Source organism: Molossus molossus, unplaced genomic scaffold (genome assembly GCF_014108415.1).
Source record: "Molossus molossus isolate mMolMol1 unplaced genomic scaffold, mMolMol1.p scaffold_m16_p_20, whole genome shotgun sequence".
Lineage (NCBI taxonomy): Eukaryota > Metazoa > Chordata > Mammalia > Chiroptera > Molossidae > Molossus > Molossus molossus.
Genome location: NW_023425356.1, coordinates 16,812,130 through 16,829,387, shown reverse-complemented (window position 1 = coordinate 16,829,387; position 17,258 = coordinate 16,812,130). Strand labels below are relative to the sequence as shown.

Sequence of the window (17,258 nt, the reverse complement as noted above, 5' to 3'; positions counted from 1 at the left end):
CAAGACACTTTAAAATATGTCAGGATTTCTACTATGTAATATGTCCTATATTTAAAGACCACAGAATTGCAAATAATATGGAAATACTAATAAATTGGGGGGGGGGGCCCTCAATTTGAAAATAATATAGGAATAGCTAATAACATGCTCACATTTCTCAGGTTCAAGTAAGAAAGTGGATGGTTTGAAAATACTGTTTAAGGTCCCCTCAGTCCAGCTGCATGCCCCTGTGGTTTCCACATTAGTTCTCTTTTTACCCCTAGTCGACACTGGTAAGAGCCTAGTGAAAGATAACTGTCAACTAACACCTTCCAAACTACAACAGTATTGCACTTTTAAAATATTAATACTTCTGTCAAGAGCCATTCTAATGAGTCATTTACTGCACAAATATACCAATACATAAAAACTTTGAAAATCCCCACACTATCTTTACTTTTGACACATAAGATATAGAAATGGACAGAAGTGAAAAATTTGATAATCTCTGAACTACGTTTAGCTTTGGCATATAGGATTTAGAAATGGGCAAAACGAGTGATTATAAAAAAATTTTCATAATTATGTGTTGTTTAACCTATGCTAGGTAGTGGAGTAGGTGGCAGTTTAGGATTAAACAACTTCATAAAAATATAATGTGCTAAAAATGTGCCTGTATATTTAGCAAACATATTCTTGATTAATTTTGTACTTGCAACTGTTTTATTACTATAGCATTCTTTTTCTTGGGATATTTCTTTGGAAATGGGGATGGGAAGAGTCCTGTTGATTCAGAATCATGTGTACCTTAATTTGCATTCATTTTCTTAAATTACCAACCTGGCAACCTTTTGTTGTTATTTGAGTCCAAATGGAATATTGTGAAATTCAGTCATACAATTTTATAAAAAGTATTTGTGAAATACAGCAATGGTTCTTACAATGTAAGCAGCAAATCCCTCCTGTGTAGGATCTTGATTTATTTGACCTTTACCATTTAACACTGACAACTATTTTCTAACCTCATAATGCTGGCTCCATGAAAGAAGGGTGAGCAAGAGAAGAAACGCATTATCTGATTAAGAAACTGAGCATTGACTGTGAAGGCAATAGGAAAAAAGCCTTCAATTAAACTAAAAACACGATACCATGAAGAACACGTAGAAATTAGAAAACTTATTAGAGATATAGAGAGAAGGTTTTCGATAAAAGTAACAGAGAAGCTGGTCTGGAAAAATTCTTGATGGTGTGTGTGTATTTTCACACCTTAAAGTTGGACTTAAAGCTAAAAATGAAAATAATAAACTTTACTATAGGTACACAAGTAAAACCTTAATGTTTAACAGCATGTGTTTGAGAGTCTCCAAATTAGGGTTCATATTATAATTCCACCCTTTACTAACTATGTAACTTATGACAAGTTGCTTCACCTCTGAGCCTGAGTTTCCTTATCTCTAAAATGGCAATGTGATAATAGTCCCAACCTCAGTTCCTGACACAGAGCTCAGTGAGTATTTGGGGATGGGAGAAATTAATATGAAGACTAAATTAAATAATGGACATTACGTTTTGGGTACATCCTGAATGTTTAGTGTTGTTGCTGGTGATACCTACAGGCCTCAGTTGTGTTGATTAATGAAGATAGATTATTAATGATGCACTGAAGGGCTAGATGCTTCATCCTGTCCCTTTTCTATCTTTAATACCAACTCCATAAATGATTACAGAGTATGAGTTACCAAACTTGTGGGTGATAGAAAGCTGAGAAGATAATGGAAGACATTAGGTGATAGACTAAAGGTTTTTAAACACCTGAATTGACTGGAAGTATGAGCCAGAAAAATGCAAAACTGACAGGGATGGATATAAAAGCCTTGCATTAAGTTTAAAACATTACCCAAATCAGGGTAGGAAAGTCCAGTGTCACTACCTTTTTTTTTTTTTTTCCTTTAAAATTTATTTTTTCTTTATTGATTTTAGAGAGAGAGGAAGGGAGAGGGAGAGATAGAAACATTGATGAGAGAGAACATTGGCTGCCTCCTGCATACCCCCCACCAGGAATTGGGTCCACAACCTGGGCATGTGCCCTGACTGGGAATTGAACCAGCGACCTCTTGGTGCAGGGGTTGACGCTCAACCACTGAGCCACACTGGCTGGGCGTCACAGCCTCTCTTGTATATGAAAATATTGCTATCTCAGTGGCGTTATCAAACTTCCTCTTTCATTCAAGAAAACCTTTGGGTAGCACTTTCCTCTTCCTTATTCCTCATATAAAGTCTGTCAGCAAGCCCTAAATATATCCTGAAACTCTTTGTATCACCACTGCCTCCGACCCAGCCCATGCTGCCATCATCCCCTGCCTGGACTACAGCTGTAGCCTCCTTCCTGACTGGTCTCCTTGCACCCATTCTTCTTTTCTCCAATCTGTTTTTCACACACGGTAAGCATTTGCTTTTTAAATTATAAATCTTTTCTTATTGCTCTCCTGCTTCAAACCATGTAGTGGCCTCCATTACAATTAAAATAAAATCCAGACTCAAACTGGTCTCCAAGGCTTTGCAGGATCTCATTTTCTTGCCTCCAGCCTCAGGCTCATCCTATATCACACTTTCCCCTCCTCACCCTACTTAAACCGAACTGAGCTCTCATTGCCTTGTCATCCAGGCTTCTTGTCAATTTTGCATGTGCTATTGCTCTTCTTCTCAGGTCTCAACTCTTCTTTTTAAAAAAAATTTACTTTAAAAAATGTTTTTATTGATTTTTTTAGAGAGAGGAAAGGAGAGGGAAAGATAGAAACATCAGAGAGCAAGAAGTATCGATTGGCTGCCTCCTGCACGTCCCACATTGGATTGAGCCTGAAACCCGGGCATGTGCCCTGACAGGGAATTGAACTGCACCATCTTGGTGCATGGGATGATGCTTAACCAACTGAGCCACACAAGCTGATCTCAATTCTTATTCTTTTTTTTTTTTAATGTTTTTATTGATTTTAGAGGGAGAGGAAGGAGGGAGAGATAGAAACATCAATGTGAGAGAGAAACATTGATCAGCTGCCTCTTGCACACCCCCGACTGGGGATCGAGCCCACAACCCGGGCATGTGCCCTGACCAGGAATCGAACCGGGACCTCTCAGTCCATGGGACGACGCTCAATTCACTGAGTCACACTGGCCGGACTCAACTCCTATTCTTAAGTCTTTGCTTATATCTCTTCCTCAAAGCGCAGTTTCCTTTTATTTCAGAATTGATCAGTCTCCTTATGGTATGTGTTCCTAGCCTGTATTACTTTTCCTTTGTAATCTGATCACAATTGTAATTGTAAATTATTTGTGTCATGATTATGTCCTCATAAAATTTGAACTCCTTGAGGACAGGAAATGTATGTTTTATGGACCTCCATGTGTCTAGTACCAAGAATAGCGAAAGCATCCTTTAAGTAGCTGAGGAATGAATAGGAATTCCCTGGACTTTTCACTGACTAGACTCAGAGGTGATAATATTTAATTTTACTGGAAATGCTAATAATATCAGACTACTTCATTAGAGATACAGCATAAAAATTGAAGGTAACTTGTTATCAGCTTAAAATAGACTGTTATAAGATGTTTTATGTAAGCCTTATGGTAACTACAAAGAAAAAAACCCATACTAGATACACAAAAGAGAAAAGGAAAGGAATTAAAGCATTAATTAGTTTTTTAAAAACTGTGAAGGAAGACAGAAGAGAAACAAAGGAATTAAAAAAACACTCAGAAGACAATTAACAGAATGGCAATAGTAAGTGCTTACCTATCAGTAACTACTTTAAACATAAAAAGATTAATCAAAAGACACAGTAACTGAAAGATAAAAAATATAAGATCCAACAGTGTGCTACTTGTAAGAGACTCACTTTAGCTTTAATGACATAGGCTGAAAGTGAAGGGATGGAAAAGTATATTCCATGCAAATGGAAACCAAAAGAGAGCAGGAGTGGCTATACTTACATAAAATAGACTTTTAGTCAAAATTGGTCACAAGAGACAGAGAAGGTCATTATATGGCGAAAAGGGGTCAATCGATCAACCGACTATAACAATTATAAATATATATGCACCCAGCATTGAAACACCTAAATATTTAAGGCAAATATTAATAGAACTGAATGAAGAAATAGACACAATATGATAATAGTTAGACACCTCAATACCCCACTTTCAACGTTGAACAGATCATTCAGTCAGAAAATTAATAAGGAAACAATAGACTTGAATAACACTACAGACCAAATGAACCTAACAGACATACAGAACATTCTATCCCACAGCACCAGAATACACATTCTTCTCAAGCACACGTAACATTCTCTAGGATAGATCATGTATTGGTCCCCAAAGCAAGCCTTATCAAATTTAAGAAGATTTAAATCATATCAACTATCTTTTCTGACAACAGTGGTGTGAAACTGGAAATCAACAATTGGAGGAAAATGAAAAATATTTACAAGTACATGGAAAGTTAAACAACACACTCCTGAACAACAAATGGATCAAAGAAGAAATCAAAAAGAAAATCACAAAGTATTGAGACAAATGCAAATGAAAATATAACACACTAAAACTTTGGATGCAACAAAGCAGTTCTAAGAAATTTTAAAGCAATAAATATCTACACTGAGAGAGAGAGAAAACAATCTCAAACAACCTAACTGTAAGCCTCTAGAAATTAGAAAAAGAAGAACAATCTAAGCCCACACTTAGCAGAGGGAAGGGAACAATAAAGATTAAGGCAGAAATAAAATAAATAAAAACTAGAAAAACAATAGGAAAAATCAATGAAAAAGGAGTTGAGTTTTTAAAAAGATAAAATTAACAAACCTTTAGCTAGAATAACAAAGAAAAAAAGAGAAAAGACTCAAACTTATAAATAAAAGAGGAAATATCACAGCCGACACCATAAAAATTCAAAGGATAGTAATAGATATTATGAACAATTACATGCCAATATATTGGATACCTAGAAGAAATCGATGAATTCTAGAAACATACAACACAACAAGACTTAATCATGAAAAAACAGAAAATCTGGACAGACCAAAAGTAGTAAGGAGACTGAATTAGTAAAAAAAACAAAACAAAAAACCCAGTGCCCAATGGCTTCACTGGTGAATTCTACCAAAGGTTGAAAGAATAATTAATACCAATTTTTCTCAAATTTTCACCCCAAATTTGGAAGGAACACTTCCAGACTCATTTTATGAGGCCAGTATTACCCTGATACCAAAGCCAGGTAAACATATTACAAGAGAAGAAAACTACAGGCCAATAACCCTAGTGAATATAGATGTAAAAATTCTTAACAAAACACTAACAGAGTTCATAGAACATCAAAAAGATCATACACCATAATCAAGTGGTATTTATCCCTGGGATGCAAGGGTGATTTAACATATGTAAATCATTGTGCCACACCACATTAATAGAATGAAGGATAAAAATCATATGACCCTCTTAATAGATATAGAAAAAGCATTTGACAAAATTCAACACTTTTTATCTTTTTTTTTTTAATCCTCACTTGACATTTTTGCATGTATCTTCAGATATAGTGGGAGGGAGAAAGGGAGGAAGAGAGGGAAACATCTATGTGAGAGAGACACATCGCATGGTTACCACCCACACGACCCCAGCTGGGGCCTGGGACAAACTGCAACCAAAGTACGTGCCCTTAGTGGGAACTGAACCCGGGACTCTCTGGTCCGTGGGCCAACACTCTAACCGCTGAGCCAAACCGGCCAGGGCAACACTTTTTATCTTAAAAGCTCTGAACAAATTCATATAGAAGGGACATACCTCAACATAATAAAGGCCTTGTATGATAACCCATAGCTAACTCATCCAGTGGGGAAAGCTGAAAGCTTTTCTTCTAAAATCAGGAACAAGACAAGGGTGCCATCTCTCAGCACTCTCATTCAGTGTGGTACTGAAAGTTTTAGCAGAGCAATTAGGCAAGAAAATGAAATAAAAGGTATCCAAATCAGAAAGGAAGAAGTAAACATTATTTCTGCAGATGACATGATTATATATAGAGAAAATTGTCTATAAAGACTCCACCAAAAGACCATTAGAACCAATAAATGAATCCAGTAAAGTTTCAGGATATGAAATCAATATACAAAAATCATTTGCATTTTTATACATTAACCAATGAACTACCTGAAACAACGTCTTTTATAGTAGTATCCAAAAAGAATAAAATACTTAGGAATAAATTTAACCAAGGAGGTGAAAGATCTCAACACTGAAAATTATAAAACATGGATGAAAGTAACTGAAGAAGACATAAAGATATCCTATTTTCATTAAATGGAAGAGTTAGTATTGTTAGAATATCCATATTATCCAAAGCAATCTGTAGATCCAATGCAATCTCAATCAAAATTCCAGGGGCACTTTTCACAAAAATAGAAAAGAATCCTAACATTTGTATGGAGCCATAAAAGACACTGACTAGCTAAAGTCTTGAGAAAGAAGAGCAAAGCTGGAGGCGTCACTTTCTGGTTTCTGATTTCTGGTTTCTACAAAACTACAGTAATCAAAACAGTACAGTGCAGCATAAAACGGACACATAGACCAACAGAACAGACTCAGGAGCCCAGAAATAAACCTCTGTGTATGGAGTCAACTAATTTTTGTCGAGGGAGTCAAGACTTAATGGGAAAGGGCAGTCTTTTCAATAAATGCTGTTGGGAAAACTGGATACCACATGCATATGTGTAAACACATGTGTATGTACACATTATGTGTTATATAATATACACACACTGCAACATTCAGCCATAAAGGTAGGAAATCCTGCCATTTGCGACAACATGCATGGACCTTGATGGTATTATACTAACTGAAATAAGTCAGACAGAGGAAGACATGGTTTTATTTATATGTGGAATCTATAAAAAGCTGAATTCATAGAAACAATAGAATGGTGGTGGTTGCGGGTGGGGGTAGAAAATGAGGAGATGTTGCTTAAAGGGAATAAACCTCCAGCTATAATACAAATAAGTTCTGAGTCTTTACCGTACAGTATGATGACTGTAATTAACAGTTAATACGTATTATGTACTTGAAAGTTGTTAAGAAAGTAGATCTTAAATTCTGTCACTATTAAGAAAAAGCATAGTTATTTGAGGTGAATAGATGTGTTAACTAACCTTACTGGAATTATTTCACAATATATACATACATCTAGTCATCGCATTGTACACCTTGAACTTATGCAGTGTTTATTTGTCATTTATCCCTCAGTAAACCCAGGAGGGAAAAATAAGTACGGCATCAGAGTCAAGAGAGCCTGTGTTTTACTCTGTACTGGTACGACCTTATGGTGTACAATGTTCATCTTATTTTTTATAATGTTTTTTATTGATTTTAGAGAGAGAAACATTGATGTGAGAGCAGAACATCAGTCAATGTTGATGTTTTTCTAGTAGTACCACAACTTATATATGCTGTATTGTTCCCAGGGTGCCGGACCGGTGAAGCCAAATTGACGAAAGGATTTCATCTAGCTGCCCGGTTCATCATTCACACAGTGGGACCTAAGTACAAGAGCCGCTATCGCACAGCAGCTGAGAGTTCCCTGTACAGCTGCTACAGAAATGTCCTTCAGCTGGCAAAGTAGGGCTTACTCATTTCCTGGACTAGCATGCCATACATTATTAAAGGCCCTGGTTTTAAAATGAAAACTAACTATGGAAGTCAGAAATTGAGGGATTTAGACAATTTTGGAGGACGCTGAAGATAGAGTTAATTGTGTTCTCAAACTTAGCAGAGTAAAAGAAATAGCTTTGGGTGTCTTGACAATTTATTTTTTTAGTCCGCACCAGAGGATATTTTTCCATTGATTTCCAGATAGACTTGAAGGGAGGGAGGGAGAAAGAAACATCGATGTGAGAGAGACACATCAATTGGTTGCCTCCCGCACGATTCCCAGTCTGAACCTGCAACCCAGGTGCATGCCCTTGACCGAGAATCGAACCCGAGACCCCTCGGTCCACAGGCTGACACTCTAACCGCTGAGCCAAATGCCCAGGGCTGACTTGACAGTTTAACTTGTTCCCATTTTACTCAGTCTTTATTTGGAATATATTTCCCCCAAGTGGTGTAATTAAATTATATTGCATATTAATATATTAATATAATTATTAAATAACTTAATTGGGTTAACTATTACAGTAGATTTGTTGAAGGGACAGGGAAGGAGAAGGTAAGCTGCATTTTAAAATTAGCTGTGTATTATGAATGTTTGTAATATAATTTTTATGTTTTCTGTCCGATTGCAGAGAGCAGTCAATGTCTTCTGTTGGATTCTGTGTCATCAATTCAGCAAAACGAGGTTATCCTTTAGAGGATGCAACACACATAGCCCTTCGTGAGTAACACTGGAGACTGCACATAAATTTGCTTAGTTCTTCATAAATGGGATTCGGGGTTCTGTACATAAAGGGAGCCTTAAACATTTTTTTATCACTACCGAAATAGTTATAGCCAAAGAAGATTTGTTAATTGATCATGACATCCTGCAGGGAAGCCTGTATTGATAAAGTGCAGAGATCTCAATTTACTTTCTTGTGTTGATGTTTTTATCCATCTGAATGGAAGATTTGTCTATTAAATTTGAAAATGATACCAAGTTAAGAAGTATGGCCAGTGTATTGGGGATTTGAATCATATCTCACCATAATTTTAACAGGGTGCAACAGTGAAATCAAAACAGATTTTACAATATCAGATTCACATAGCACTTTGCAGTTTAAATCAAAGCAGCTTTCACATGTACTTTTTGAACATATAAAACCCTGAACTTAGATTTAAAAAAAGGCTGAGCTCAATCATTATGAGCCAAAATGTCATCTGTGTAATATAAAAATATGATATTCATCTTGAGAGGACCCATGATCTCACCATATATCTACCAAAAGATTACAAAAGTATGCAGGTTTCTACCACATCTAGAGTTTTGTATGTAGTTCTGCATTTCACATCTAATGAGATACAACCTGGAGGGCAAACAGTTTGAAACAGTATGGTAATGCTCCTAAAGAAAAGCATGCTTTTGGCATCTATGGGGCCCATTTGTCTGCAGGAGTCTCATTGAGGACTTATTCTATACTATGTTTTTAGGGCAGTGGTTCTTTAACCTCTTCAGGGAGTCATAAACTATCTTGGGCATCTGATGAAATAAAGCTGGGGACCCTTTCCCTAGAGGAATAGATGTGCATATAGAATTTCATGCTCTCTCAAGAAGTTCACAGGTCCTTGTAAGATCTTCTCCAACAGTAGAAGGCAGGTATGAGATCAAGTGAAAGGAAGGAGATTTAGTTCCATTTGAGACAAGACTGTTTGTGATAGAAAGGTATTTTAAGTGAACTTGTCATTGGGATGTTCGTGCAGAAGCCAAGTGACCATCTATTGCAGATAGTCCTCATTTGGGAGGGAAGCTCGAATAGATCTTTAAGATCCCATTCTCTCTCTAAAATTTCAAGATGAGGAGCTATGCCAGTTGGTGTGGCTCAGTGGATTGAGCATTGTCCCATGGACTGCGAGGTCCCACCCAGTTCGATTCCAGGTTAGGGCACATACCCGGGTTGCAGGCTTGATTGCCAGTGGGGGCTGTGGGGGTGTGTGTGTAGGAGGCAGTCGATTGATGTTTCTATCTCTTTCCCTTCCTCTCTCTAAAAAATCAAGGACAGCATATTAAAAAAAAACCATAAAGATGAGGAGCTAGTTGTTTTTATTGTTGAGTTGTAGGAGTTCTTGATACGAGTCTCTCTTCAGATATATGATTTGCAAATATTTTTTCTCATACTGTGAGTTGTCTTTTCACTTTATCGATTGTATAATTTGCAGGAACAATCTCACTTGGTTAGGGCATGGATTCTATTGGTAACAGCACAAGAGGGACATAGATCTACTTTTGAAGACCCTCCACTCTGCACCAACTCCTAAGTATCCACACTCCTTCTTAGAGTCAGAGCTTAATAAAAAACTAATTTCTTTATTATTGCCAAAGTAATGCATAATCTCTGTGAAAAAATACAAAAGTATATAAAATAAAAGTTGACTGCCCAGCCGGTGTGGCTCAATGGTTGAGCATTGACCCATGCACCAAGAGTTTACTGGTTCAGTTCCTGGTCAGGGCACATGCCCAGGTTGTGGGCCAAATCCTCAGTGGGGGGCATGCAGGAGGTGGCCAGTTGATGTTCTCTCTCTCCCTCTCTCTCTCTCTCAAAAAAAAATCAATAAAGAAAAAGAAAAGTTGACTTTCTTGACTTAATCCTTTACCTGCAACCAACTCCCTGTATATATACAGACATATGGTTTATTAACCAGGGAATGACACTTCTTATATATTGCCTTGTGATTTTTGGATTTAACAATTTCATGCATATTTTACATGGTAATAAATACATCTGATGTGTCATTAAACAAAAAATACATATGTGGAGCTAAAAGTCTTATACCTACCAAAAGATTACAAAGGTATTTGCATGTATAAAATTATTATATAGACTAAAATGTAGGGCAAGGGCATATTCAGTCTTACACAGTCTTATTTAATAACTAGCTGTTTTTAAAACTAAGCTCCTTACTGCTCAAGGATTTTATAGTAAATCTACATATTTTGTAGTTCGAGTATATATTTATATACATTATTTTAGACTGAACTTCTTGAGGCAGAGATCTTTTTATTTTTAAAAAATTCTCACTGGAGGGTATGTTTTTATTGATTTTAGAGAGAGAGGAAGTGAGAGGGAGAGAGAGAAAAATATTGATTTGTTGCCTCCTGTATGCACCCCGACTGGGGATCTAACCCGCAGCCTGGGTATGTGCCCTGATTGGGAATCAAACCTGTGACCTTTCAGTGTACAGGACAATGCTCCAGCCAACTGACCCACACCGGCCCGGGCGAGATCTTATCTTTTCATTTTGTATTTATAGTGCTTCTATATGTCAAGAATGCTTTATATGTACTTGCTCAAATAAATACGTATTTTAAAAAGGGATAAAGGAACTTCTTTTTATTGCCTCACCAACCCTGTGTTTTAGGTAGTATGATACCCATTTTACAAATAAAAGAGACTCAGACTTTATCATAGTCTCAGGGTTATTCAGACTTGGAATATATATCCAGGCCTTTTGACTCCCAAGTTTAGCAACCTGTTCGTTACGCTTGAGTTACAGCTGCTTCAGTGGGAAATCACTGTGTTATAGTTAGCCTCGTGCATTCTAAACGGTGCCTTACCAAAGCAGAGTTCCTGCCTTTATAGAAAGTTTCCTGGTGAGACTCTTGGCAGGTCTTGACATCCTCTGATTCCACTTATCCCTTGTTCTGATATTTCATAGCTTGAGCTAAGCCTTCTTTTATGTTTCAATTTCTTATTAAAGTAATCCATAGATTACTTTAGAAAAAGGCATTTTATAAAAAAGGCACTGAAAAAGGGAATCAAGAAGGCTGGTGTTTGGTCTCAGTTCTACTAGTCTGACTCTAGCTCCGAGGCCCCAGATAAATGACTTGCCAGAGTACCATAGAGGTTCAACTTTGAGCAGTAATTGTAGTAATAGCAGATAAAGATCAGTAGTAGCTATTAGTGTGTGAAGAGCCATAGTGTGAAGGACCTTCGTGAAGCAATTTCTAGGAATTTAATTAGCACAAGAACTGTAAAGCTTTAAGATAGTCAAGTTAATTTATATTCTATAAGGCAAATTTGACTCACTACACTTTAAATCTAGTAGCAAAAATAGAGCATCTCATTAAAACACATACACAGACGATTGAGCCCTTGGCTTGCATACTTTCTGAGCATTTGGGAAATAAATAGCTTGTATACTCTTGTAGCAGATATAAGCTACGAACAAATCTAATGATGTAACTTTAAGTCCTTAGTAACAAAACCTTTCTTATTAAAATTCTATGGAAATTTCTTTCATTTGAAACCTGAGTAATATCTTGATAGATATATCAAGACTATTTATCTTTTTTCTCAGTTCATGTGCAGTTCAGTTCTTCTCCAGAAGAAGCCTAAGGAAACATCTGCATTGAAATAAATGTATCAGGTTATTTATTCATTTAACAAAACTTTAAGTGCCTACTATGTGCTAGGCCCAGTGCTGTAGAGAAGAGGACACTGGTGAGAAAAACGACGACTGTTTTTGTTGTGTTTCCAGGTTGGGAATTTTAATGTCCCAGATGTCATTCTCCCCGGTTAAAGGGTTTTCATTAAAAGTTATGCTCATGACATCCTGGTGCACAGATGAAACGGAAAGGAAAAGCTTGGAGTGGCAGCTGGTACTACAGCCGCCTTATAACCATGACGTCACTTTTTCCCTCCTTTATGCAGAATTACTTTGAGTGAACTTTACTGAGGGAATTCAGTTTGATTGCTGTTTGGGATTGCATTATGTCTTCCAAAGGAAACCCCACAATTAAATGCTGGGAAACTTATGTGTGAACATTAAAACTTAGTGTCAGGATAAATAGGATAGAATAAATCCCCTTTTAAAAGTTTATTTTAAAAAAGTAAATAGAGGAGTAGAGGGAAAAATGAAAAGTGAATTTGTCACCTAAGAGAGGGGGAAGTATGAATAATTGTTCAGTCCTTCAACAGCTGGGTCTGCTCTGTTAGGTTCTCAAGATACAGTGGTGAGCAAGGCAGACAATATGTAGGTAACCAGAGCCATACCATGTTAATTCAGTCACTAGTTACTTTTGAATGATTGTTTGCCGTGTTTCTAAGGTGTGCTAGGCCCTGGTAATATTAATGTAACATACATTCATGTATTTTATGTATAATGTAAAATAGCCTTCAAAAAACTCAATCTACCTGTGAAGTGCTGTGAGTAGTTCACATATGGAGGGCAGCTCAAAACATTGTAAGAGGAGCAGAAGGGGAATGGAGTTCCACACAAAGGAGATGGCTTTTGACTGGGCCTTGAAAAATGAGTGGGAGTTCATGAAGGGAGCGTCATGGTGGCTGAATGGTATTCTAGTCAAAGGTAACCATGCACACACAGGTAGGGTAGCATAAAAGTAAGTGGCATGTTCTAAGTACAGCAGAGCTGATTTGGCTAAAGCATAAGGTGTGTGTGTGGGGGGAGGAGGGTACTAAAGGGCAGGGTGAGTGGTGGTTAGTTGAGGTCATATGTGAAGAGCCATTCTAGGGACTTTTGATCTTAACCTAAAAGCAGTGCAGAGCCATCAAAAATGTTTAGTAAAGAGGATAACATAAGAGATAACTCAGGCAGCCAGGCCAGTGTGGCTCAGTAGTTGAGCATCAACCCATGCACCAAGAGGTCGTCAGTTCGATTCCTGGTCAAGGCACATGCCCAGGTTGTAGGTCAAATCCCCGGCGTGGGGCATGCAGGAGGTGGCTAATCGCTGTTCTCTCTCATTGATGTTTCTGTCTCTCTCTCTCTCTCTCTCGCCCTCTCTCCAAAATCTAAAGAAAGGAAAAAAGGTAACTCAGGCAACAGTGAATATGTAGACTTGGAGGGGAGAAACAGGCGGACAGTTAAGGACTTACTGCCGAAGTCTTTTAAAGCATTGAGAGCCTGAGAGCTGCTAGAAGAAAGAAGGAATAGATGTTGGAAGTATCAGCAATTGAATTTAAAGAACATGAAAGCCATAGAAAGTGTAGGGTGGAAGAGATGAAGTAAGTGCCACAGAAGTCAGGATTCTAGGTTGGGTGAGGGGGTGGGTCTTGCTATGCAACTGGAATAAGGGATCAAGGTAAAGGAGTAGTTTAGGGGGCAAAGATGGAGGTCAGGTTTAGACCTTTTGGAATCAGATTTAGACATGTTGAATTTGAGGTATCTTTGTTATGTGGGCAGATGTGCCCAGTAAGTGGTAGGGAATTCAGGATTTTTTGTTTAGCAGAGTATAAAGATTTGAGAGCGTCAGCATTTGGGATAGTACCTAACCAGCAAATTAGTGAGCTAAAGAATATGTATGTCAAGAAAATAAAACGTGTGGAGGACAGAACCCTGGAAATACATTTTTAAGATGGGGCATGGGCATGTAGAAATAAAGGCAAAGGGATCTCTAGTAAGTTAAGGAAAAGGCCATCAGATCTCATTATTAGGAAGTTGGTAGAAAAGAACCTGGATAATTCAACTTTGGATTGGTGGGATATTGATAGGAATGAAGGGCTGAGGAGGACATCTAATAATGTAACTCAGGTTTTCAACTGGTGTACCACAGGGAATTTTAAAACATGCAATACCTGACTATTTAGTCAGGGGCACTGACCTCTTTTCCCTGAAATTGTCAAATTGCCAACACAATAGTTGTCAGGTGTGAATAAATCAAAATTATACATATCTTTTTGTCAGATCAGCAAAAAATATAGTTTTTGGTGTGCTGCAGAATTTTAGTAATTAGTTTATGTGTACCGTGAGAGAAAAAGGTTGAAAATCACTGATGTAGCTGAATGAATGAAAAGACACTTGTGCTGGATCATTCTGGTAAGAGAGAGTGGCCACAGGGAATAAAAAGAATGTACTAGATTAGGGAGAATTGTCTGGAATCAGCATCTTGTACGGCCAGGTGCTGTTCTAGACACTGACAGTAAAGCAGTAGGTAAAATAAAGCTTTTGCTGTTGTAGCTTTCATTCTAGTGGATGGGGGGTGGGGGCAGGGAGGAGATACAGTAAATAAGAAACTGCACGAAATGTCTGGAATAGTTGCTGTGGGGGAAAGTAAATCAGGAAAGGCTTTTTTAAAAGGCTTCACTGATAAGGTGTCATTGAGCAGAGACTTGAATGAAATGAGTGATCCATTACAAAAATAAAACTTTGAAGAGTTTGATTTTTCTTCATGTGCAAGTAACTTCTTTTTTATTGAATAATCTTTCTATTTTTTTTCTTAGGCACTGTAAGGAGATTCCTAGAGGTTCATGGGGAGACCATTGAAAAAGTAGTATTTGCTGTCTCTGAACTTGAAGAGGTATTTTGCTAATTATGTTGCATTGTTTAAATTTTACAGACCAATATCCATTATAAATAGAAATGTAAAAATCTGTAACAAAATATTAGCAAACCAAACCCAGCAACATAAAAGGGTTATATACCATCACCAAGTGGGATTTATCTTAGTAGTGTAAGGTTGGTTCAACATACAAAAATCAGTCAATATAATGTACCATAGTAATAAAATAATGGATAGAGTAATAGAATAAAGGATAAAACCACATGATCATCTCAATAGATGCATAAAAATCATGGGACAAAACCTGACACCCTTTCATGATAAAAGCACTCAAGCTAGGAATAGAAGGGAACTTCCTTAACCTGATAAAGGGCATCAGTGAAAGACCCCTAGCTAACATTACACTTAATGGTGAAATACTAAAGCTCTCTACCTAAGATCAAGGAACAAAACAAGGATGTCCACTGTCACCAATTCTATTCAACATTGTACTGCTTCTGCCAGGGTATTTAGGCAACAAGAAGAAATAAAAAGCACCCAGATTGGAAAAAAAGAAATAAAACTATATCTATTTGCAGATGACATGATATTGTATATAAAAATTCTAATTAAGTCTATAAAAATGCTATTAGAACTAAGAGAATTCATCAGGGTTATGTATACGAGCAATATAAAAAAATCAATTGTGTTTTCTGCACTGCCAGTGAATAATCTGAAAATGAAATTAAGAAAACAGTTCTATTTACAATAACATCAAAAGCAAACAAATGTTTAAGACTAAACAAAAAAAGTGTAAGACATGTACATTGAAAACTATACAATACCTTTGAAAGAAATTTTAAAACACCTAAATAAATGGAAAGGTATCCCTATTCATGAATTGGAAAACTTAACATTGTTAAGATGGTAGCATTCCCCAAATTATTCTATAGATTCAACAAAATCCCTATCCACCCCAACTGACATTTTTGTAAAAATTAATAAATTGATCCTAAATTTCACATGGAAATGCAAGGAACCCAGAATAGTAAAAAGCAACAAACCCAGAACCTTGGGAGAAAAAAGTTGAAAGATTTACACTTAACCTATTTTGAAACTTATTCAAAGTCTAGTACTCATGACTATGTGGCACTGTGGGAGAATAAACATGGGTCAGTGGGGTAGAATGTTTGCCAGGGCTGCCAAGACTGTTCAGTGCAGAAAGAATAGTCTCATCAACAGATGGTATTGGAGCAGTTGGATTTCCACATGCAAAACAAAGAAGTTGGGCCACTACCTTACATTATATACAAAAATAAGTAAAATTGGACATAGGATTTAAGCATAAAAGCTAAAACTAAAAACCGTTAGAAGAAAACACAGATACAAATCTTCATGACTTTGGATTGGGCAGTGGTTTCTTAGATATGACATCAAAAGCACAAGCAGCCAAAACAAATATAGATCAATTGGTCAACTCTAATAATTCAGTAATAAAAAGATAACTCAGTTTAAAAATGGGCAAGAATTAGTATTTACCTAGAGGAATTGAAAATTTATGCCCTCAGAAAAACTTAACACAGGATGTTTATAGCAGCTTTATTCATATTTGCCAAAGCTTGGAAGAAACAAGGTATCCTTCAGTGGGTGAATAGATAAAGAAACTGTGATATATCCAAATAGTGGAAGATAGTACAGTGCTAAAAATAAATGAACTATTAAGCCATAAAAAGCTAAGGAGGAAACCAAAATGTATATCACTGAGTGAAAGAAACCAGTCTGAAAAGGTTACATACTAACTGTTTGCCATTTCTGAAAAAGGCAAAACTGTATAGACAATAAAAAGACCAGGGTTGGGGGTGAGGGAGAGAGAAACGGGCAGAGCACAGAGGATTTTTAGGGCAGTGAAAATACTCTGTATGGTACTATAATGATGGATACACATCATTATACAGTTGTGTAAACCTACAGAATGTACAACACCATTTTCAACCCTAATTTTAAATATAGGTAATTGGATGTGACATTGTGGGTTCGTCAGTTTATAACAAATATACCACTCTGGTGGCTGCATGTGTTGGGGTGGGAGATATGGGAAATCTCTGTACCTCCTCAATTTTGTATTGAACCGTAAATTGCTATAAACAAAGTCTTCTTTTTAAAAATGGGCAGAAGTTTTAAATAACAATACTCCTGAAAAGATACACAGATGACCAATACGCACATGAAAAGATCCACAACATTTACTGTTAGGAAAATGCGGATCAAAAACACTATATCCGCTAGTATGGCTATAATCACATAGATGATAACAAGGGTTGGTGAGGATGTATAG

The 17,258-nt window shown here is 36.9% G+C and overlaps 1 protein-coding gene across 3 annotated transcripts in view; it reads left to right on the top strand.

Moving 5' to 3' along the window:
* The window catches only part of GDAP2 (ganglioside induced differentiation associated protein 2), a 73,272-nt gene that overhangs the window by 10,415 nt on the left and 45,599 nt on the right, over positions 1 to 17,258 (top strand). For all 3 annotated transcript variants that reach the window (XM_036272578.1, XM_036272580.1, XM_036272579.1), the window contains exons 4-6: positions 7,482 to 7,635; positions 8,301 to 8,389; positions 14,886 to 14,962. In XM_036272578.1, coding sequence (XP_036128471.1) covers positions 7,482 to 7,635; positions 8,301 to 8,389; positions 14,886 to 14,962 — 320 coding nt within the window. The remainder of the gene's footprint in view (positions 1 to 7,481; positions 7,636 to 8,300; positions 8,390 to 14,885; positions 14,963 to 17,258) is intronic.